We start from the raw sequence: 24,194 nt of genomic DNA, 5'->3' as shown, positions 1-24,194 counted from the left end.
ATGTTACAGAACATTCCCAAGATATCCAAAGCCAAATCTATATGTACAGATGTTATTATAGTGGACTATATTGGGGTCCTAGTACTGCTCGAGGACTGGTCGCTCTTATGCAAGAAACATTGGCAGCAATATAGTGGCCATGTACATGGTAACATAAGACGCCACGCGTGGATGAAGTGCCTGTACAGTCTGCTACTTTATAGAAAGTGAAAGGAATTACACCCTGTATATATTTCTACTTTTTCAGTGCTGTAAAGACTTTTGACAGCCATCTTTGTAACATTTGTGTAGAAATTGTGATATGTGTGATGTGTTGGCTAAAATGTCTGGATCACTTTTAATTTTTTGATGATTTATAAAAACAGTAAAAGCCGGCAGTGATGGGGTTCATTTAAAGGACGACGTCATCAGAATTGTCTCATTGGTCCTGACAAAGAGTCGATTGCGCTGGGTACGGTCCCGGCCTCTACAAAGCCTATCATTGTATTAATATTCTGGTTTATGTAAATAACGCTTCTTTACTTTATAAGTCACAACTTTCTGTATTACTTTGTTTCAATGTCTCATCACTTTCAACATGTCCGCTAGATGTCAAGGAATAGAAGCCTCCTCCAAAGGCTGACAACCTGTTCAGATGTAATACTGATTGTATCTAGTACAATCGCTGGACTGATACATTGTAAGGCCTGGGTCACATCTGTGTTCGGGTTTCCATTCGGGGAGTCTGCTCGGTTTCCGCACGAATCATACGGAGAGAAAAGTGCTGCTTGTTTCATGCGGAAACCAAACCGCTTTTTTATATGGATAGGTTTTTGTTTGGGGGGGGTCCGCAAGTGGACTTCCCCAATAGAAACCCGAACACAGATGTGACTAGAAACCATCAGGGCAGGAGAGATGAGTGCTGTTATGGCTCACTCACAGAGGATTGTCTGGCTTACAGTTGTGTGTTTTATTACTTATGTTCACTGTGTAGGTGCAGTTTGTGCTCCTATTGTGAAGGGAACTAAGAGCAGGACATCCTTAAGAGCGGGGAGGGGGATATAAGTCCAGGGCCGGCTTTAGGGGTGTGTGACCTCTGCAATTTCACAGGGCATATCATTCTGCCCACTGAAAAGGAGGAGCTTTGATTCACCTTAGGGTAAGTTCACACGGAGATTTTTGGTCAGGATTTAGAGGCCGTATCCGTCTCAAAATCCTAACCAAAAAGACGGCTCCCATTGAAATCAATGGGAGCGGGTCATTTCTTTTGTTAGAGAGCCAGTTTGTTCCAGCTTGTGGAAAAGGAAGCAACATCTCATTTTTCAGGCCGTTTTGCCTTGTGATTCGGCCTGAAGACACTCCCTCCTAATTGGGCCTAATCCGAGGCGGAGTGCGCAGCTGGTTGCCGTTGCAGTGCAATGGCTTTCAGTTGCGGCTACCCGGCTTTTGGACCGGCTCAGGTTCCTGTCCAAAAAATCTTGACTGAACTTACCCTTACTGTGCAGGCAGAAGACGAGCCTTAGAGTACTAGACAGTGGCTTAAGAAATAAGTCAGTGTGAGCCTAAAGGGCATTCTGAGGGCATACGCATGGCGACATACCTAGAGGTGACGTACATTTCTGCATAGATGATGTCCATACAGTCAGTATTGGGGGGCCCTCAGTGACCGACAACTAGGCTCATCATCGGTGAATCCACATCCACAAGCCACAGTAAATGGGGGGCAGAAACCTCCAAACTGGGCACCATCTTGCCCTACTTTGGTCATAACACCTTGTGGGGCACCAGTCAATGAAACAGATAGGGCAACAACAATCATAGACTATTATCTGGAGAAAAGGCAAGGAATGCAGCTCTTGCAGCACTTAATTCAGCCGTATGTTAATTTATTTGTATATTTTTAGCAGTTTTTCAAGTGCCATTGCGAATATTTCCAGCAAAATGATCGTTTCCAACCAATAGAAGAATAACATGTCCACCATGGATCCCATCACTTATTATAGCTCGTGGGTTGGCCAGTGCAGACACGGTAGCTTATTGTATTGGCTTTTCTTACTGACATATCTGTATATATGTGATGCTACCAGTCTGTAACATGGGATTTTATTCCTTGCCTATGCCTGGCATGTCCTGGCACAAGCCCCCTCCTGGGTGTGTAGGCGCAGTGGTTTGTGTGTGAGTGTAGACTGCTTGTGTCTTTCTTTTCTTGTACACATTTTGTATAACATTGTATTTAATATTCTTGGTTTGCCCAGAGTTGTGTCTATTTTTACACTGGTACGTCTTTGTATTGGCATATGTATCATGACCAGCAGACATTTCTCTACATGACTTGTATGGTTATTACTGTTTTATTGCCACAACTTCGTACTGAGCAGATTTCACGATTAGCTTTATTTTATTATGAAGATGGGGATTGTTACATCCCGCCATGTATATAAAACGAGTATATATCATTCCACTTTGTGGCCTCTTCTGTACATAAAGGATGTGTATGAAACCAATGTGGCGTCACGTTATTTCTCATAATTCACTGCAATATCTACATCCTATATGACATCTGGATGGCGGTGGCGACTTCTGGACACGAATGGTGAAAACCCTCACTGAACAAGTTTACAAGCTCTACCCAAGGGACTCACAGTCGGCCATCTTGTCACCTCCTCCTAATTGATGCTGCACCTCCTTTATAGATTGAGACTACAGTACATGAACACTTCTTAAAGAGCCAGTAGCACCAAATCTCCTTATTGTCAAGGCCCTGGACCTGAATTTTAAGAGCGATCTCCCCATTAAGCGATGGTTCCTGGAATTTGTAATGCTTCTTGTGATTTCCCCACTGACTAGTCCTTGTACAGGTGCTGCCACAAGAGCGTGTTTACCTGCTTCCTCAATGAGTTGACTCCAGTCTATTGCTGCCAATAACCAGGACTGTGCTGCAAGTCATATCACTAAATGCTGTTAACACAGCAGAGGAGGAGCTCAGGCAAAATGGCCGCCCCCATAATCATGTACCCTGAGCACACCTGCGTCATCAACAGGACCTGCATCACCCTGCCCCCTTTCTTGATAGAAACTGACTCCTTCTGATCCTCTTCTTAGCTTCCTCCTCTCGTCAGCGTGAACCAAATCTTGTGCACTTGAGCTTATAGAATCCCTTTAAAGGGGTTGTCCAGGAATCTCAGTACATGGGAAAGAGACCTGGGAGAGTGAAATGGAAAAAAATTATACTCACTTGTGATGGCAAAAGCCTTCAGTGGCCTTAGCTGTCACAGTAAAAGAAACTGGTTGTCACGTTCGTGTCTATGCCCAGACCCAGAATCTGGACTGCAGACTGCACCGCTAAGGGAACAGGGGAGGGAGACTTTCCCTGACGCTACGGCGGCTAGCTAGGCCCTGCCTGCGGGTGGTGGTCAGCTGTACCCAAACTAGCCTTGGCCCCGACAACTCCTGGCTCTCTAACAGGAAGGCCTAGCCAACAGATAGGGCAAGAGCTACAAGAGAGCTAGGGACTGGGGATACTAAGGTGGTGACCCCTACAGAAACCAAGGTGCAGCTGCAGACAAAACAAACAGGATGGGATGTGCTGGACAACAGACACGCAGCACAACACAATACACAACCAGAGAATGAGGAGAGGGAAAGTGAGGAAAGGGTTAACACAGGACTGGGGCACAACAAACTGGAACCCAAACTTCCTCACAAATAACCAGATAGTGCCAGGCAAACAGAACTGAGGGACAGGGTAGAGTAGAAGTGTGGAGGAACAAACCAGACTCACACACAAGGCAACACTCAAACTCCTTCCTAGTCAGCTGTAGTTACCATAAACAATCCTCCTCCCTGAGCCTCGAATTCTAGGTGGTAACCACGAAAACTGGCAACTGGGAAAGCCAGCCCTCCTCCTTATACAGGCCCCAGAAGCGTCCCATAGGATAATGGTAACAACTAACACCCGAGGGTCGCTCCAGAGAACCTCAAGTATACTCTGAAGGCCGCACAATGTAGGCTGAGACAACGGTCTGACCCCAGCCATGCACGGATAAGACCTGGAGACGACGCTCAGCTTCCTTCCTACAATGCATGTATCTCATGGGAGAAATAAAAATATAGCAGAATTTTTACAAAGGTTTAATGTAATTTTGCAGTGTAGTCTGATTCACTTCAATGATTCTAAGCTGCAGTACCTGACACAAGCCATAAACAAGTGTGGCGCTGTTTCTGAAACAAAGCCGCCATGTTTTCTTTCAATCCTGTAACACCCCTTTAAGAATTTAGAGGGCATGTACTTCGAATCTGCACTTCCTCTGCCCTCATATTAAATAATAGAAATCATCGTCCTTCTGCCATAGTCCAGTAACTCTCATGTGAACTGTAAGCCATCTTGTAAACCTAGTGATCGTCTTCACGACAAGGGCAGGACAGCGACCACAGGCACATTCCAGTAGAACGAGATCACGTGACCGAAGCGTTGCCGGGAGCGCCCGTCACTCAGGGACACGCCCCCGCCCTGTCACCACCTACGCTTCGCTGTACGTACACCAACGTCAGAAGGCGCCATCTTACTCCACCTCAGCGCGACTGCATCACAGGGCTTGAGGTCACCGGAAGTCTATGGCCGCCATCTTTGTCCTCCAGCTTGTAAGTCTAACTTTGGAGCGTCTAAAGACCTTTTGCCTACATTTTCCAGCCCGTCACGTTACATTGATAATAATAGTTACAGGCCAGCCTTAAAGGGAAACATTTCTCCGGTGAAACTACCGGGATTTTCCTTTCGCTTAGGTGTACCAAGATGGCGTCCTTCGATGAAATTGTAGAAGCGCGACCTCTAGGGGAAGGTTGAGGTTAAAGCATTTGCCGTGAGTGTTCCCGTATCGCCGGGGAGGTCATTGAAGAAGGAGAGGACCGAGGCCCTGAGTGCTCCCTCCGCTGACATGCTCCGCCTGTGCCTGAGGCTCCGCGGGCCTCTCCGCTCTGCTCTACCGGCCCGGGGAAATGGGAACCAAGTGGGGCGGCTCCGGCGGTACCACATGGGGACAGGCAGCCGGCTCAGAGCCTTGATAGGTGCCCCAACCAGGGTGCCCACCGCCCGTGTGCCGGGGCTGCAGGGATCGGAGATCGGACGGCGGTGGTACAGTCTGCCTCCCCATCAGAAGGTGAGGAGGGGGTTATGGGGAGACTGACGGCATGTCTGGCATAGAGGGCACCTGACTGGCATGTGCCCATGATGCCAATGTATAACACTCTCCTGCTAATGGTAATGATCTCTTGTGTCTTCTATATAGTATGACCCCCTAAGGTGGCACAACTTTACCAGGTGCCCAATATGTATAACCCAGTATTTGCCGTCCCACTTGGCACTATATTGTCCTGCAGCAGTCGCACTTCCATAGGGAAAATCATGTAAAGGTCGTAATTCTATGATGGTCATGTTATAGGGAGCATCACCTTACATAGGTGTCCGTGTGTCCTGAGTACTAAGAACGAGACTGTCAGCAACCGTCTGTGCAGACATAACTATAGTGACGTGCCAGGGGGTTTCTGTTCTGGTCAGGTTATTAAGAGGGTGGCTAAGTCCCTTGTAGTCCAAAAGCTTAGAAGGGTCTAAAATAACAAACTGAGTATACTCCCCTTTCTGATTCCCCGCCACCCCAAGCCTCCACTTTCCAGGTTCCCCCGCAAGTTTCTGTCTCTTGGTCTTCTGCAATGACATCTGGACACAAACATGTGACTGTAACAGCCAATCATCAAGCTAGGACTGACAGGACCGATGGTGAGTATAAGGGGATGTTCACAACGCGGAAATTTTCCTAGCAGAAAAACTCGGCTTCAGGAATTTGAAGCTGAATTTTTCTGCTGGACCAAATTCTGCATCAAATTCTGCAGCTGTCAGACTGAATTTTCTGCCTCCCATTCACTTCAATGGCAGGCAGAATCTTCCTGGAGATCGAGTGTAAGGCCCCGTTCACAAGGGCACGGGATGGCGTATTTTGGTCCTAATTTTGATGCGCCAGAACAGGACCAAAATCCGCCTGTCGCGGCTTCCCACTCTGGAGTAGGCCCAAATGAATGGTCCTAGTCCAGAGGGAATAAACTGCTAGCGGAAAAAAGAACGCTAGCGGTCTACATAGACCTCTATTGTTAGGGGGCGGATTTTGAGGAGGATTCAGCGCCAAAATCCGCCCCATGTGAATGAACCCTGACACTTATTTTTTCCGCTAGCTGAAGAGATCAGCATCTGCCTCCCATTGAGATAAATGAGGGCTGGTCTGAGTTGGACTCGGAGCTGATTATGAAGCGGAATCTGCCTCAAATTCAGTGACAAATTCCTCTGTGTGAACATTTCCTTATTGTCCAAAGCCTTGAAATTATTTATAAATTTTAAGCAGTTGGACAACCCCTTTAAGATGCAGGGTTACGTCAGCAAATCTATACCCCAAATATATATGCAACTGCACTGAGTTTCATACTGAAGTCCCATGTGGCGTTTTACAGTCCCATCTAGCGAATCCCATCCAGACATTGCGGGAAAAATACACGCAGTGGAAATGCAGCGATTTCCAAAACAGTTATATGGTTTCCGTATAGGTATAATTGAAGCAGAAAGTCCACAGAGGAAAATTCTGCAGACTTTCTGTGAAAAAAGCTGCACACACTGAACGTTCTCCTGGTATTTGTAGTTCCACAGTAGACAAGATGCGGCAGTGCTGAGCATTGCCACGTTCTAGGGGTTAGGTTACAGACAGGGTTATGGTGGTGACTATAGAAAGCCTGGAGGCTAAAACAGCACTGGTGTCAGATGAAGGGCAAGGGAAATAATGCATACACTTCAAGTGTCACGGAGCAACAGCTCCTCTTTAAAGGGTTAAAGGGGTTGTCCCATCACAAGGATCCTATCTATACTGCTTGTTAATGTGGATGTAAGACTTTTCCTAAATACACTGCTTCAGCAAAACTGCTTTGTTTGTCCACTATCTTACTTTATTCATTTTTTTGGCACACATCCCTTGACTTATCTGGTCATAAGTCAAGTGATGTATCTGCTGCTCTGAGGGAGGAGGGGCTAAGTACACGGGAGCAAGCCTGGAGGGGGGGGGGGGGGTAGTTTGCCCTTTGGGGGGAAGGGGCCGCCAATACAGACCCGGCATCCGCTGTAATAGAGAGGCGGATGCCGGGGACGGTTAGACGCCGGCACAGATGCCAGCAACATCGCTATGCTTCTTCCCTGCATGAAGTCAGCAGCGGAATAGCAGCATCGCTTCTGCCGCTGCTGGCTTCATGCAGGCCAGGAGCATAGCGATGTTGCTGGCATCTGTGCCGGCGTCTACACTCCCCGGCATCCGCCTCTCTATTACAGCGGATGCCGGGATTGTATTCACATATGCATAAGACAAGCGGCGAGATGCCGCTGGCCCTGCGTGCATGCTCATAGACCAGTCTAGCCTTCACAATGCGAATACAGACCCGGCATCTGCTGTAATACAGAGAGGCGGAGGTCTGTATTCGCATTGTGAAGGCTAGACTGGTCTATGAGCACGCACGCAGGGCCGGCGGCATCTTGCCGCTGGCTTTGCATATGTGACCCCTCCCACCAATGACACAACAAACCCGGAAGACAGAAGATTTTAGAGCAACGAAGACTGGTGAGTATGCGACGTGGGACAACCCCTTTAATGTGTTAACCAGATAGTGAACCCCCATTGGTGCAGGGACCAGTGTGTGCAATATGTTATATATTTGGTTTGTCAGTGTGACGGCTGCCATATTTGCGGCTAGCACACTGACCCATTTGTCTCTATGACCCCATACATACCTCCGTTTATGTGGCTGTAAGCCCAGTGCAAAACCCAGGACAGGGCCTATACATGTCCGTGTTGCGGCCTGGGCTCACTAGATGAAGTGAATTGGTTTGTAGAGACACGGGTGACGAACAGATCTCATCCATGTGTTTATTTACCACAGACCGGGCACATGCACATAGTTGTAAGTGTGTAGCCTCAGATTATGTGAGACAACAGTCCTAGCATTACGTCCTGACACGGTCTATAACATGCACAAAATATAGTATACACATAGTAGCACAAAATATACTACTTCAGCCATGTCGCCCTCCTGGTTATTGTGGGGTCTGTCCATAATACTGTTAGCATAGGGATCAAAGACCATTTAGTGTATGTGCCACAGAATATGTACACATGCTGAAAATATTCATACCCAGTAATGGACCTATAATATTGTTTTCAATATTGCAGAAGTTCAGATTAACTCTATATGTTGTATACAGTTGTCAGTAAGTAGCGCTGTTGCCCAGTGATCACACTGCTGGGGTCTGTGATCAGACCAGACTGCAGCCCCCCTCTCTTTTTGCCCTGCATTCATTGCTTTTGTCGTCTCTTCAGGCCAGTGTTGTTTGGCATTAGCCGGCCATTTTTAGCTGCCACATCTCATTCTTCACCCATCAGTTCCTTGGCAATTCTCAGTGCGCAGATTATACTAGAATTTCAGGCTTTTTTTTAACACGTTCTCTGTGATCTGATTATCTGCTGTATTATTGTGGGTTTATACTGCACAACACTATACATGTTCCTTGCCCCCCATTATGTGAAATGTTGGGTTGCATCCAGTTGTTCTATGTCTTCCATCTGAATGACAATCTTCTTCTCTCTTGCAGGTGCCTTTGCCCGCTCTTTCCCCCACAATGCAGATGGGGACCATTGCCCGATGGGAAAAGAAAGAAGGAGAAAAAATTAATGAAGGCGATCTCATAGCGGAGGTAAAGAAACAGCTGGATTTACCTCCAGTTTTATAATGTTTAATCCTTTGCCCAAAGTTTACAAATGCCCCTGAAGAACACAGAGCAGGCAGTGCTGTATCATGTACAGTATTGTGCCATGTTTGTGGTCATGTATTCTGTTGGCGATGTTACTCACATCTGATATTTTTCGCAGGTAGAGACTGACAAGGCCACAGTAGGTTTTGAGAGTATAGAGGAGTGTTACCTGGCAAAAATCCTTGTGGCAGAAGGGACAAGAGATGTTCCTATTGGTTCCGTAATCTGCATCACAGTAGACAAGTAAGTGACAGGGAGCGTCCACCCAAATTATATTCTTAGGGCTAGTTCACACGGAGTCTTTTGACAGCGGATTTTGATTCGGAATCTGCCTCAAAATCCGCTGCCAAAAATGGCTCCCATTGACTACAATGGGAGCCACTGGCTACTTTTTTCCTCTAGCTAGTAGCGGAAAAAAGAAACGAGCTGCCCTATCTTGCTGCGGATTCTGCAAAGCTCCGCCCCATTTATTTGGGCCTAATTCAAAGCGGAATGCCGCGATGGGATGCCAGTGCATTGCACCGGCATCACGTCGCGGCAGCTGTGACAGAATGTGTACACGTGGAACTCCGTGTGAACTAGCCCTTAGTGGTTGTGACTTAAACACTTGTACATAGTCATTGCTCTTTTTCTGTCCACATTAGACATAGTAAGACATTTTTATTTTTCCTGCTGCAGGCCTGAGCTTATTGATGCCTTCAAGAACTACACCTTGGACTCTGCAGCTCCTGCAGCCCCTGCAACCCCACCACCAGCTCCAGCACAGCAGGCCCAAGCACCTGTTCAAGCCCCTGGCAGCTCATATCCCACTCACATGAAGGTAAACCAGACACTGCTAGGCTATGTTTACATCTGCAGTGAATTCTTCAGGAAGTTCAGGAAGCACTCCAATAAAAATGTTTTGTTCCCTCTGCTTGAGAATGAGCCTGTGTGTAGTTTAACATTACTGAATAACTTAATCACCTCTTTATATTTAAGTTAAGTGCACCCCTCTGGAGCATCTTCCTCCCCTCTGCTCCGTTGATGCACAGAAGTGTTCCCTATATTAACAGGAGGTCAGATTCACAATACTATTCTATTAGAGCCTCAATTTGACTCCCGTAGACCTACATTATGATTTTGACCTCCTGTTCATACAGGCAGTGGCGTAACTACCGCTATAGCAGCGGAGGCAGCTGCCACAGGGCCCAGGACATTGGGGGCCCGGCGACAGCCGCTACCGCTGCTATCATTATACTGGGGGGGGGGGGGTGTCTTTTCGGACCCCCGAGTATGATGATTGGCGGACCAGGAGAGGTAAGAAACATAAAAACCATGTTACTTACCTCTCCACGATCCTGCCAGGCCTCCTTCCTGACGTCACATGAACACGGCCTGCGTCCCGGGTCATGTGACGTCCGACGTCATTGAACAAGGACAGCAGCGCAGAAGGCAGCGGAGAAGACCGAGTAGGAGCCGGGGACAGGTAAGTTACAGTAGTTTTTTATGTTTTTATTCCCCCAGGTCTCCGATTATTATACTCTGGGGTCTGAAAAGACCCCAGAGTATAATAATTGTTTATAGGTGTCCACAGTGGGACTTAATACTGTGTGCAGGGGCCATTATGGGGGATAATACTGTATGCAGGGGCCACTAAGGGACATAATATTGTGTGTAGGGGCCACTATGGGGGATAATACTGTGTGCAGGGGCCACTAAGGGACATAATACAGTATGGAGGGGCCACTATTGGGGATAATACTGTGTGCAGGGGGCACTATGGGCATAATACTGTGTGTAGGGGCCACTAAGGGACATAATACTGTGTGCAGGGGCCACTATGGGGGATAATACTGTGTGCATAATTAGAGATGAGCGAACACTGTTCCGAACAGCACGCTCCCATAGAAATGAATGGAAGCGGCCGGCACGCGGGGGGTTAAGCGGCCGGCCGCCGGCAAAGTCTGCGTGCCAGGTGCTTCCATTAATTCCTATGGGAGCCTGCTGTTCGGATCGGCTGATCTGAACAGTGTTCGCTCATCTCTAGGCATAATAGAACTTGCAGAAATGCGTAGGAGGGGGTCAGTCGGGGGGGGCATGTCAAAAGTTCGCCACGGGGCCCCGCCATTCCTAGTTACGCCACTGCATACAGGAAACGCTGTTCATCAGAGAGGAGGTTAGTGCTCCAGAGAGAGCACATAACTGCACAGTAAAGCTGTCAGTAAGTTACTCACTACACATTTTCAAAAAAGAAAAATAACGAGTACGTCTTTAAAGGTGTCCATCTTGCACTGGAGCCAGCTTTGCATTTGGTTGTTACAGATGGGCCTTACTGAATGTGTGTCATTGTCCTGAGCTTCTATTCCTCACTTGATGCTTCCCATGATTTTATTTGCCTTAGCAGCAGCTGCCTGGCACTGGTTGCTAAAGTTTACTATCGAGCAATATTTCCAAGTCTTTTTCAGCAGTAGTCTTACCCAGTGTTTTACAATCTAATATGTAAGGGTAAGTTCACACGGGGTATTTTGGTCAGGATTTTGAGGCTGTATCCGCCTCAAAATCCTGACCAAAAAGACAGCTCCCATTAAAATCAATGGGAGCCGGTCAATTCTTTTTTTCTGGGAGCAGTTTGTTCTGGCTCCCAGAGAAAAGAACGGACATGCTCATTCTTCAGGTGGAGTCGCCTCGCACATCCGCCTGAAGACACTCCCGACTAGGGCCATTCATTGGGCCTAATCCGGAGCGGAGTGCACTTCACCGGCATCCAGTCACAGCTACCTGTATTTTGGACCAGAACCTGAGGCGGTCTCCGCCTCTGGTTCCTGACCAAAAAACCCTTTGTGAACCCGGCCTAACTGTAGAAATAGTTTCCGTGGCCCAAGTCCATACCTGCACATTTATCCACGTTATACGTTATCTACCATTTTCCTGCCTAAGTTTCCACCTTCCCCAAATCCCTTTGTATAGTTTCTGGGCTCATTTTTAGACCCCTTTTTTTTAATATTGGCATTGCGCTGATTCTGTGGAACTTCCCCAGTCATTATTGAACCCTTAAGTATTTAAGGTACGGGATGTACTTTATTTTATCAGAACCCAGGAATGTATGCCATAGTATTATGAAAGTAGTGGTTCACCTCTTGCTTGGTTAAGCAGGTGAAATTTAACCCTTTACACCAGATGTACTATTATGTCATGGTGTTACTGTGCTGGCAGTTTTACACAGAAGGCGCCCACTCCTGCCTACACTGATTGTACCTTTTACCTGGGGATCATGCAGGCAGACATTATAGTGGTAAATCTCTTTTATTACAGCTAGCCCTATTAAAATCCAGTTAATATTGTCGCCATTTTTAGATATGTGATGCAATGACGTTGTGTATGTCTTGTGCCAAACAGATCATGTTACCTGCGCTGTCACCGACTATGACGATGGGCACAGTCCAGAAATGGGAGAAGAAGGTCGGAGACAAACTCAGTGAGGGGGATCTGCTAGCAGAGATTGAAACAGACAAAGCAACTATAGGTATCTGCCTGCTAACCCATAGTGTATGTTAGACAGCGGCTCCCCCTACTGCAGCTGGAATGGGGTTGCTGAAGCCCCTGTTCATCTTCACTGCTTGACCATAGTGAGTTGGAGATTAAATAGAGTAGATGTCGTATATACACCCTGCCACTCTATTCTCAGACTATGGGTCAGACTGACAACGCTGAGAACTGTGCTCCATAGACAGTGAATGGCAGGGCATCCCCCTCTCCAATTCAACTCCCTCTTCATATAGTCAAGCACTGAGGTCCAACAGATTTCCTTTCTTTTGTTTGATGGAGGTCACAGTATTGGAGCCCCTTATGATCATACACTGTCACTGGACAAGTATCATGGCCCCTTCACATAGCTGATCAGCAGTGGTCCTAGGTGTAGGACCCCAACTGATCTATTACTGATGACCAGGGCAACCAATCCATCACTTCTCCTGGCCATCCATGGTTCCTTCAATCACCTAGAACTTAGGCTGCGTTTCTACATTCAGATTTTCTCATGAAGCCAAAATGTAGAAAGGACAGATGGGACTTCTCTCTTGTCCAGTTCTAGTTTTGGCTTCAAAACTGTATCAGAAAACCTGCACGTGTAAACGCCCTACAGGAGTAGTTGCTTTTTAGTTTATATAAGGTGGCTCAGGATTGTGGTAGTAATGGAGGCGGCTGCCCATGTTACCATAGCATGGGGTACTACTAGTATACAACCTGCCATGGGCGTCTGTGGATTACATGTGACTCTACGAAAACATACTGGTGGTTAGATTACCATCCCAAATAATTGTCCCTATGGTGTCCAGAATTATGTTTAGTGGTAGATCAATGTGAATGAATTACAGTCCTTATAGTAAGGGTTAATAACCTTCATTTATTTTTTATTTCATGTAGGTTTTGAAGTGCAAGAAGAAGGGTATTTGGCTAAAATCCTGATAGCTGAGGGCACTCGGGATGTACCTCTCGGGACACCCCTCTGCATAATAGTGGAGAAGGAGTCTGATGTTGGAAGCTTTGCAGATTACAAGGAAGTAGCCGGCACAGTGGATATTAAACCTCAGCCGGCTCCGGTTAGTTATGTATATTACGTCTTGCTTTATATATGACTTTTTATACTGCGTACGGGCTCAACCATCTAAAGGCACAAAAAGATGTAAAGCTCTATTCATACCTGTGTGGTAAATGGACACTGTATGTATACAATGGAGTATATCCGGCTCAGCGAGTCACAGGTTACTTACCTTGTTATCAGTGGATACCCATCTAGATCCGCAATTGGGTCCTGCAAACAGGCAGTCTGTATAGACCTGTATACATTGCAGAACACACAGGCTGTATAGCACTGCTGTTAATGGACACCATGGGGGTGGCACTATTGACTTAAATGGTTTGTCTGCTTTTTGCATATCTGTCAGTATAACGGTGATAGTAGCCTCCTTATCGCTACAGGGCTTTCTATAGCCTGGATGAAAAAGCCACATCCATACCTTCCTATGATGATAACTGTGCCATGTACTGTGCAGATATGGGAGATATAGCATGCCCATTGTTTGCCTGTATCTGCACTGTAGAGGACACAGCTACCATCGTAGGAAGCTATGGGCTTGTACATATGGGCACCATGGGGGCTTTTCCAAGTTTTTCAATGGCCCCTTTGAGAAATGAAAGCTATCCGTTGCACCAGTTTTTGATAACGCCTCCCACTTTGATCTTCATCCTAATGTACTCCTTCCTACTGGAAATAAGCATTCATCTGTGACTACAACTCCTTGCATTGTCTCCGTATATAATATATCTGCCCAGTGATCAGCGATACCCACTGTCCACATTGCAACAAAATTAAGCAGATTTCTTCAGGAATTAGGGAAGATTTTGTTAAAACTGATGAGATTTAATCGGCATTTCCACGAAAGGTTGTATAGTCTATTTGAGAACTTGAATTGTGATCTTTATGGTGGAATTGGATTGTTACCTATAGAAAGATGTGAACTCCCCAGTTCTTATATTATTCTCACATTACGCTGTGTATAGCCAAGCCCTCAATGGTGACTATTTTGTATTGAAGGCTGCAACATTGCCACCAGCTGCACCTCCTTCTGCGCCTGCACCAGCTCATACACCGGCTCCTACTGCAGCGAAGGGGAGAGTGTTTGCCAGTCCTTTGGCTAAAAAGCTGGCTACTGAGAGAGGCATAGATGTCAAGCAAGTGAAAGGTGAGTGTTTTTTGTCATAATCTCTATTACGGTAGTGGCACTGCTATTTATAAAATGCGTTGTGAATTATAAATAAGTGTGTTACAGTATGGACGGTAACATAGTAGTGCATGTATGTAGGTTGCATTAATTATTGGTATTGCCATAATAGGTTGTCGTTTCGCCTATAAATGTTTGATAGGCCCCCTCTAGGACCTGCACCTGTCTTCAGGATAGGGGTCCCTAGGTGTGTCAGCTACATCACGATGCAGGACCCTTGTTTTTGACAGACCCAGGACTTAATCAGACCTTCATGGCACATCCTATGGATACATTTTGATGGTGATACTACCACTTTATGGTCATAAGGCTTGGTAACATGTATTGCACCACCAAGGGTGTAAACAGGTTGTTGAATTGTGTTCTATCAAATGTATCTCGAGCTCTCGGAGCCCCATCATTTCATGGTCTAATATCAGTTCTGCTGTGTCTATGACTGATCTAAGGTTTACATTTTGGTTTTCTGGTCATCCTCCAGGTACTGGGCCAGATGGCAGAATTACAAAGAAAGATATTGAGTCATTTGTTCCTCCTAAGGCCGTTCCTGTAAGTATCCCTCAGTTATTGAATTTCAGATGTTTTCTAGTCTCATTCAGAACAATTGGTAAAATAATAAGGCTGTGACGTCCTCTATGGCCACGTTTATAGCTAAACCAACATTGACGTCTTTGGTTTAATATATAGAAGTAGCCTGACTCTCAGTAATACCCTTGTTATAATGTCATTCTGACATATTATACAGAGTATAATACACAGTATGTGCTTTAAGTTATGTATGGTACAGTACATTGATTTCATTTCTACATAATCCTGCTATAGCATTAGATTTGTTCTTATTTTTTTGTCTATAGGCTCCAGCTGCTGCTGCTGCCCCGGCTCCTGCGGCTCCGTCTCCAGGTGTGGCCGCTGTTCCTACTGGAGTTTTCACAGATATCCCTATTAGCAATATCAGAAAAGTAAGTCCAGTGATTCATGAATTCACATTCCTCCTTTCACAAGGCATGTTCATATGGCAGATTTTTCTGATGGAAAGCTCCAAAGTGGAATCAGCTAAAGATCTGCGTCTTGGATTTCTGGTGCAAATTCGTAGCTTGAACTGCTGCAGAGCTGCTCTAGGATTTAGCACCTTTCAATTTGGTTTATCCATATGTGTCCACCCACTGCACGTTTTTAGCAGAAACCACATCAGGACTACATATCCAATCTCAATGAGGTTTTGCACTGTTATTATTATCATTGGGATGCAGATCTTGTGGTCTTGAGGCAAATTTTGGCATGGAGTATTCATCAAAATACATGTAAAAATGCTTTGCGAACATAACCCTAATGTATTACTTTTGTTTGCTATAATACAGTAATGGCTAACAAGCTAATGCAGCCACTGTCATTGATGTTTGACTGTGACATATACAGAGCTAAAGTCGTTGTGTTCATGTATTTGAAACCTTGCAGCTTCTTGTCTGCGCGGGGCTCTATCATTGGGAAAAGTCACTTTCAGCTAAGCACATACTTGTACAGCCTTTAGAAAGACTATTCCACACCTATCTTTTGTATGTAAATTGCCTCAGTAGTTTTTATTCATATGCTAATTAACCTTCTCCGTGCACCGGAAGTGTCTGTGTGCACCCTCTGCTATTCTCTATGTGTATGTAGAGCAGGGAGATGAGTCATCAGCACAGCAGCCTTTCTGCTCTCATACACATAGAGAATAGCAGAGGGTGCACACAGACACTTCCGGAGTGCACGGAGGAGGCTAATTAGTATGTGAAGAAAAACGGACGTATTCAAAAACTACTGAGGCAATTTACATACAAAAGGTAGGTGTGGGATAGTCATTCTAAAGGCTATGCAAGTATGTGCTTAGCTAAAAGTGACTTTTCTCAATGATAGAGCCCCTTTAAGCACAGACAAGAATCGGCAAGGTTTTAAATACATGAACACAACGACTTTAGCTTTCTATATGTCACAGTCAAACATCAATGACAATGGCCGCATCAGCTTGTTAGGCATTACTGTATTATGGCAAACTCTGGAGCTCATTATTCTGAAATAGATGGACTCAATAAAAAGTCCTGCTCACTTTATGGTATATTTACACTTGCAGATTTTGTTCAGGTTTTTTGATGCAGTTTTTATACCAAAACCATGTGAATTCAGAATAGAGGAGAAGTATGATCTGCCATTTATAGGTTCTCTCCTTTTAAGAATTTTTATTATAGCTTTAAGACTGAACATAAACTCTGAGGCTAAAGCACATAGTAGAAACAGCGTTTTTGGCTGCTGCAGGCAAAGAGCACCGTGTTACAGTACCAGGAAAGTAAATGAGATTCTGGTTAATCTCATCCACACATTGCTGAAAAATAGAGCAGCGGGAAAGTTGTGTTTTCAAAAACTTAGCAGGTCAATTTTCCCTGCAAAGCGCTTTCCTATAGATTAAATAGAGGGAGGAAAATAGGCAGAGAAAAACTGCAGCAAAAACTCAATGAAAAACTTTGTAATGGAAAAAAAAAAGCACTGCGGTTTGTTTTTGTTTTTTTTGTTTTTTTCTGCAGCAGTTTTTCAGCAGTGATACCCTACGTGGGGCTTGGCCTTATGCCCTATTCACATGAGCGTTTGGATTCCTTCCGGGGAAGTCCGCATGGGCACCCCCCCTCTGAACGGAATACCAAACGCGAGTGCAAAGCGCTGTGCTGTAAAAGCACACGGACCCCATAGACTATAATGGGGTCCATGAGGTTTCCACCAGATCACCGCAGGGATTGTGCAGACAGGAAAGTAGTTCACCATCTATTTCCTGTCCACATGATTCATGCAGGCAGTGCGTGGCAAGCACACGGACCCCATTATAGTCTATGCGGTCCGTGTGCTTTTACAGCACAGCGCTTGCAATTGCGTTTGTATTCCGGTCGGGGGTCTCCATGCAGACTCTCCCTGGACGGAATACAAAAGCAGATGTAAACGAACCCTAAGTCTGTATGGTAAAGTTGACCATGAGGTTTGTAGTGGCCAACAGATGGAGTTCTTGACCGCTCTCACAGACTATCAGATTGAGCAGACGTTAGCCAGCCGGGTGGAACTATAATGCTAGTAGTAGTATTGCAGTATTTTATGAGATATTCACACTGATCTCTTGCTCCAGGTGATTGCCCAGCGTCTCATGCAGTCCAAACAAACAATACCTCATTATTATCTATCCATCGATGTGGACATGGGAGAAATATTGAAGTTAAGGAAGGAGTTAAATGAGGTATGACTAAATTTGATGACCGTATATGTTTTTACATCCTCCATGTATATAACCACCATCTTCTTCTCCATGACCATCCATATTGTCATTGTATTATATATTGTCTGGATGTTTGCTTGTTCTGATATAAAACCCACTAAATCTGACCTTTCCATGTTCATTATTTACAAGACAATTCCTTTAATTAAAGAGTTATTCTCCTAAAGTGATAACCTATTCCTAGGATGTGTCCTCACTGCATCTTATGAATGGTTATATGCTATGTCCCATATTAATATATCTCTGCACATTGGCCGTCTGACAACCTGACTGCAAGGGATTTGCAGCTAACCCCATTCACTTGTATAGAGCCGTGCTGCACAGCATATGGCACAGAAACACTGTAAAGGGAAAGCACACAGATAACACTCCATCAGCGTGACCCTTTATCCTGTGAATCAGTGGTAGTCCCAGGGCTCACACCTCTGACTTTGGATATGTTCTCTTCTGTAGGTTACAAAGTCTGAGAACATTAAGCTGTCGGTCAATGATTTCATTATTAAGGCATCGGCTTTATCATGTCTGAAGGTTCCTGAGGCCAACTCCTCCTGGATGGACACCGTTATCAGACAGTGAGTATGAGGGGTCCTGCGATACGCGGGATCAGAATTTTACTACTTGTCTAATCTGATTATCCTTCTTTTTTAGAAACCACGTGGTGGACGTCAGTGTGGCGGTCAGCACGCCGGCTGGGCTCATTACACCTATAGTCTTCAATGCGCACGTAAAGGGCTTGTCATCCATCAGCAAAGATGTGTTGTCCTTAGCTACACGGGCAAGAGAGGGCAAACTAAAGCCCCATGAATTCCAGGTATGTACCTTGACTTACAAAATTCTATCTATCTATCTATCTATCTATCTATCTATCTATCTATCTATCTATCTATCTATCTATCCTGTGAAAAACTTAACTTTTTTCCCCACTGGTAGAGCTGGAAGGGGAATTACTAGAATATTTTATAGACTTCAATACCGGTCTTCATCACTTAAGGGAACACTTCAGGCAAAGCTGTTATACCTGTTACAGGGCGTGGGAGGGGGCATACTATACTACGTACTATAGAGAATCTCTGTTTCATACCTCACTGCCTCAAGCCCTGCACCAGGTATAACACACTGAATCAGCTTTGCCCGTAGTGTTCCTTTTAAAGTTACAGGCCTAAAGCCTGAGGTTACACTACTGAGAGATTCTGATGGCAACCTATTGGATGGTGTGCCATTGTGTGGTTTCAAATCTGCAGATACAACAATCTGTTGGTCCTTCTCGGCCTGGCATGGAGGAAGTCTGTCACCACAGAAAGGAGACTTAGAATCTATTGATGCAACATTGATGTCTGATCAGTGAGGGTCTTATTGCTGTGGTTTCTGTTCATCTCTAGACTTCACTATAGCCAATTTCCGAGCACATCACCACTTCATTCTAGGTGTCGTCAGGTGTCATAGCTGGGACATTTGCAGTTATTTACTGTGAGCATATTGTAAGATTCAGGTAGTTTTCACAGTAGTTTATACTGCTAGCCCGCGTCCCTATTAAATGAATGTATGAATATCAGATTGTAAGCTCCACTATGGGGGCAACACGTGGCTCAGTGGTTAGCACTGCATCCTTACAGTGCTGGAGTCCTGGGTTTGAATCCTGCCAAGGACAACATCTGCAAGGAGTTTGTATGTTCTACCTCTGTTTTTGTGGATTTCCTCCCATTCTACAAAGGCATACTGATAGGAAAAAAGTACATTGTGATCCCTACATGGAGCACACAATCTATATTTAAAAAAAAAAAAAATGATTGTAAGCTCCACTAGGCCAAAGACTGCTTACGATGAAAACATCTGGCTGCAGGTGTGATCTGTCCCCACACAGACAGATCCACCCTAGTAAACGTGTTTTCTAGTGTTAGCAGCATACAGAAGTAGAATGATGATCCTGTCACCAGCGGCCACATTTCGGTTAACACACCAGGCTAATGTTGTCCATACACATGAGATAGCAGTTGATCACCCCATACACCTGCACACATGGCTAAGTGTTCTCTGTAGGGAGACCCTGGTGTAAGAGCTACTCTGCACCTCTGGTGGTGGTTCATCTTCCTTGAATACAGTAGAATTGGATGTACTCAGATACCACAGTCCATTCCTTCGTACCTATCACCTGCTGTTGGGAGAGAGTGATATCCCATACATATTACTTATTGACTGTCCAACCAAAATCAGTGGGTATGGCTGACATTAATCTGTGTACGGTCACATTACATTAGAGAGGCAGGGTAGCACGCGATGACATCCATAGTGTTGGCCATGTGGCTGCGCCCATTAATATAAAGCTATATAGTAATTGTGAAGCTTTGTGCACTGTAAAATCCTGGAAAATGAATAAAATATTATCTGTGCAAAGTGAGAACATCAGCTGGATAATTGTCTTCAATGTCATCTCTTCTAGGGTGGAACTTTTACTGTCTCCAACTTGGGTATGTATGGAATCAAGAACTTCTCCGCCATCATTAACCCACCTCAGGCGTGTATCCTTGCCGTGGGAGGATCCGAGAACAGACTAGTACCAGCAGATAATGAGAGAGGGTAAGGAGGTTACAGGGGCTGCCACGTACAGACTAGGGTAACTTGTGGCTGGCTGACTGTCCTGGATTCTGCTCTGCATTGTAAAGGGTGAAAACCTTACATGCCGCGGCTTGAAAAGGTTTGCGCTGCAGGTTTTTTGCCTGTGTCTGCATGAGATTTGCTATAATTTCATCCATCTTGCTGCTACCGCAAATGACAGTGGGTTAGATGTGGCATCAAATCCTCAGTCATTACAGTGTGTCCCTTGTGACAATCCCAAAGAAGGAATTTGATCATTTAAAGAGAACCTTTCACCAATTCCAGTTCTTAGCATCTGTTAATAGACACCATTCCACTGATTCTAGCACAGTTGTTTGTTTTTTTGGGGGGGGTTTTCCCTCTAACTCTCACTGTTCCTGAGTAATCTGTGCAGTTAGTCTTGGTGCACTGTCAGGTGGAGGCAGACAAGGGGTGTGACTCAGAGCTTAGTCTCACGCCCTCTTGTCTGCTCCTGCCTGACACCGCCCTCCTGACAGTACAGAGACTGAATAGCATGTCAGTGCACCAAAACTAACTGCACTCAGGAATGGTGGAGGCTAGGGACAAAAACCCAACTGTGCTGGAAATGGTGGAGCAGCATCTATTAAAGGTTTTAAAGAGCTGGACTTGGCAGAGGTGGTGAAATGTCCTCTTTAACTTAATGTATAAACAGGAACTGGAATCTGTGGGCGTGATATGGACATATCAAACTAGAGAACATTTTCCTTATAGGTTCTTCTTAATATCTGTGCTCCATTTATCTTCTACGTCCAATTGATAAGAATCCATAAGTGTCCATAAATATCCATAAATAAGCATGTATGACCCTTAGGAAAAACAGGTATCCAAAGTTGCACCGACTGTAACCTGAGAACCAATTTCTATATATTTTACCATAGTTAAAATCATATTTTAGACTTTATCTGTACTACGGACACATAGTGAGATGATAGAAGGCGGCCCTGCTGTATCTGGGTAGCTGTTTGTACAGTGTTGGGGCCAGATAAAGATGGTCCTGAGCCCACTAAATTCACTCCCTGCTGTTAGCGCTTGTGCTAAGGGGTTACAAGTAGAGATGAGCGAACACTGTTCGGAACAGCCGTTCCGAACAGCACGCTCCCATAGAAATGAATGGAAGTGGCTGGCATGCGGGGGGTTAAGCGGCCGGCCGCCGGCAAAGTCTGCGTGCCAGGTGCTTCCATTCATTTCTATGGGAGCGTGCTGTTCGGATCGGCTGATCCGAACAGTGTTTGCTCATCTCTAGTTACAAGTGTTGTCCAGGATCTAAAGAAATTTCAGATGGGTTGGGGTCCGATACCTGCATCGATCAGCTGATGCGGATGCTGGAATCCATATACTGAGTATACAGCTGGAAGCAGCCCTGCTCCTATTCATGTGAGTGATAGTGGGGCTACAGTGTACAGAGCTTCTGGTTCGTGCAGTATACCTGTGGCGTCTGGAACTTCAGCCCCTTGAATAGGAGCAGGACTGCTTTCGGTTAGTATATAGCTTCCAGCAGCCGCATCATTTGATCGGTACGGAGTTCATGTGTCATACCTGTAAGTAGGTCCTCAGTATCATATCTTCAGATCCTGGACACCACATTTTATAGTCTGCGGCTTCTTTCCAAGCCACTTGCCCATTAGTAAAATTTTCACGTCGATTACTTTTGCAGGTTTGAAGTCGCCAATATCATGTCGGTCACATTGAGTTGCGATCACCGTGTGGTGGACGGAGCAGTCGGTGCTCAGTGGTTGGCTGAATTCAAGAAGTTCCTGGAGAAGCCGACCACCATGCTGCTATAGATGACGGGATCTTCTGCGGGTCATCTGCTGTGCTCGTACAACTATTTATATGCGCCTATCTCAGAACACTCACAATAACCATACGTTACTTTTTTATTTAAGCGAACAAAAAACAAACCAACCCCTAGTTCTGTGACTGTACAGTCCACCAGTGCCCCACTCCACTAATGGATCTCCTGAGGACTGTGTGTGTCCAGGTCATCAATGTTCAATGTCTTCTTACAGAGGTCAATGTTTCCTAAAAATCCTAGCGATCAAGACAGGTCTTCTGACTATATTCTGTACATGAGGTCTGCAGATTTTGCCAATGTATGAATAAATGTCTGTTTAGACAATGCTGAGGCTTTGGATTTTGTATATTATTATAATGTTGTACATGTACCTGTAGTATTAAATAAGATTTTTGTTACCCACAAAGCCACTGTTTCCATTGCACTCTACTAAGGGATGGTGAACTGGCCGTGAAACTAAGAAGCTTTCCTCAGCCCCCTTGTAGGCGACCGTGTGCTAGGTCAGTGTACTATCTGTGTCTTTCTTGGATAGCACACTGACACTTGTATTGGCCCGTATACGTAACTGTGAATTGCACGGTCACGTGTGCGGGCTGCAAAATATGGAACAGGTCCTATTCCTGTTCAATTCTGCAGATATGCTTCCGTGGCCCCTATTTATTAAAGAGCGCAAGGACATCCTTGTGTCACCTGCGCGCCGTCCGTGCCGGTTAGCATACAGTCGTGTGCAAACAGCTTGACTCAGTGAAAGTCTACCGTGGCACAGACTCCCAGAGCGCTTTCCTTAACTGTTTAAGGCCCTACATAGTGAGCTGCAGCCAAAAAACTCTGCAGAAAAGGCTGACGGAAAAACATTGCATTTTTTTCTGCAGTGTTTTCACAAAAAAGTGGACTTTCTGCCCCTATTATATCTATACAGAAAACCCACACGTTTCCATAGGTGTAATTGACATGATGCCAAATGTCAAAATTCTGCTAGTGGGAAAAAAAAAAGCTAGTAGAGCCCATTGATATCAAAGGTGTTTTTTTTTTTTTTTTTTTTCAGTGTGGAAAATTCCACACCATTTTCCTCCGTGTGAATGTACCCTTAAGCTAAGGCCCCACGTTGCGGAAAAGCAGCTTTTTGTGTTAGGCTAAGGCCCCACGGGACGTCCCGCAGCAGTAAAGCGCTTCAGGAAAAACGGCGGCGGCAACGCATTGTGGTTCTTTCCAAAGTGCTTTGAACAGGAAGTTCCTCTGTGGACTCTCTTACAATTATATCTATGGAGAAACCGCTGACGTTTCTGTAGATACGTATAATTGACATGCTGCTATTCCCAAAACTGCACCAGTTTTGGAAATTGCAGCATGCCCACACGGCGGTTTTTACTGCAAAGTGGGCATGGGATTTTCTAGAATCCCATCCACTTTGCCCGTATTGTAAAACTCTGCGTTTTTTTTTTTTTGTTTTTTCCCCTTGGTGTTTCCATCCCATGGGGCCCCAGCCTTACAGATTTTGTTGTGGTTTTATAAGACAAAGCGCGGGGATTTATGAGATTAGGCAGAAGGGAGAAGTATAAGAACTCTCTATATATTTCCCTTTCCTTTTGTAGCCATTCTTGGCTTTGGCTCAAAAAAAATGCAACAAAATCTGCAACAGAAAAAGCAGCGTTTCTGCACTGGAGGGGCTCAGTATAGTTTGGTTGTTAAGGTTCTGTATTTTTTTTCATATTGTCCATCTCCACCTTTGAAATTTCATAGCTTATCTTTCTGTCGACCTGGTCATATAAGGGCTTATTATTAGGGTGAGGCCTTGGCATGATTTTGGGGGACATATATTTCGTTTTGATTACCCTTTTATTAACATTTTTGAGGGATCTGTGTGAAAAATTTTTAATATTCTATAGTTTTACATTTATAATCTTCTGCATTGAAAATGGCAGAGGGTCAGCA

The 24,194-nt window shown here is 45.1% G+C and overlaps 1 protein-coding gene across 3 annotated transcripts; it reads left to right on the top strand.

Annotated features, from left to right (window-relative positions):
* Positions 1-4,820: 4,820 nt before the first annotated feature.
* On the top strand, positions 4,821-22,588 carry DLAT (dihydrolipoamide S-acetyltransferase). Of its 3 annotated transcripts, none has more exons than XM_075279765.1 (14): positions 4,821-5,135; positions 8,651-8,752; positions 8,928-9,052; positions 9,488-9,629; positions 12,185-12,311; positions 13,211-13,386; positions 14,382-14,529; positions 15,047-15,108; positions 15,420-15,524; positions 17,708-17,815; positions 18,308-18,426; positions 18,503-18,665; positions 20,292-20,428; positions 22,122-22,588. In XM_075279765.1, exons 1-14 carry the CDS (start codon positions 4,914-4,916, stop codon positions 22,249-22,251), a joined length of 1,866 nt encoding a protein of 621 aa, XP_075135866.1. In that variant the 5' UTR covers positions 4,821-4,913; the 3' UTR covers positions 22,252-22,588. The 3 variants fall into 3 exon arrangements, with proteins under 3 accessions (XP_075135866.1, XP_075135864.1, XP_075135865.1); XM_075279763.1 differs by having other exon boundaries at positions 15,047-15,114; XM_075279764.1 differs by having other exon boundaries at positions 15,047-15,118; positions 15,427-15,524.
* Positions 22,589-24,194: the final 1,606 nt, after the last annotated feature.

Source organism: Leptodactylus fuscus, chromosome 6 (assembly GCF_031893055.1).
Source record: "Leptodactylus fuscus isolate aLepFus1 chromosome 6, aLepFus1.hap2, whole genome shotgun sequence".
NCBI classification, from domain to species: Eukaryota; Metazoa; Chordata; class Amphibia; order Anura; family Leptodactylidae; genus Leptodactylus; species Leptodactylus fuscus.
This window is presented reverse-complemented; position numbering and strand designations above follow the sequence as displayed.

Excerpts from the sequence above, each read along its gene's own strand:
- DLAT (XM_075279763.1), top strand. The coding sequence starts at position 4,914 with ATGCTCCGCCTGTGCCTGAGGCTCCGCGGGCCTCTCCGCTCTGCTCTA. Across the intron at positions 5,136-8,650 it reads GTCTGCCTCCCCATCAGAAG|GTGCCTTTGCCCGCTCTTTC; the intron begins GTGAGGAGGGGG and ends TCTCTCTTGCAG. Across the intron at positions 8,753-8,927 it reads AAGGCGATCTCATAGCGGAG|GTAGAGACTGACAAGGCCAC; the intron begins GTAAAGAAACAG and ends TATTTTTCGCAG.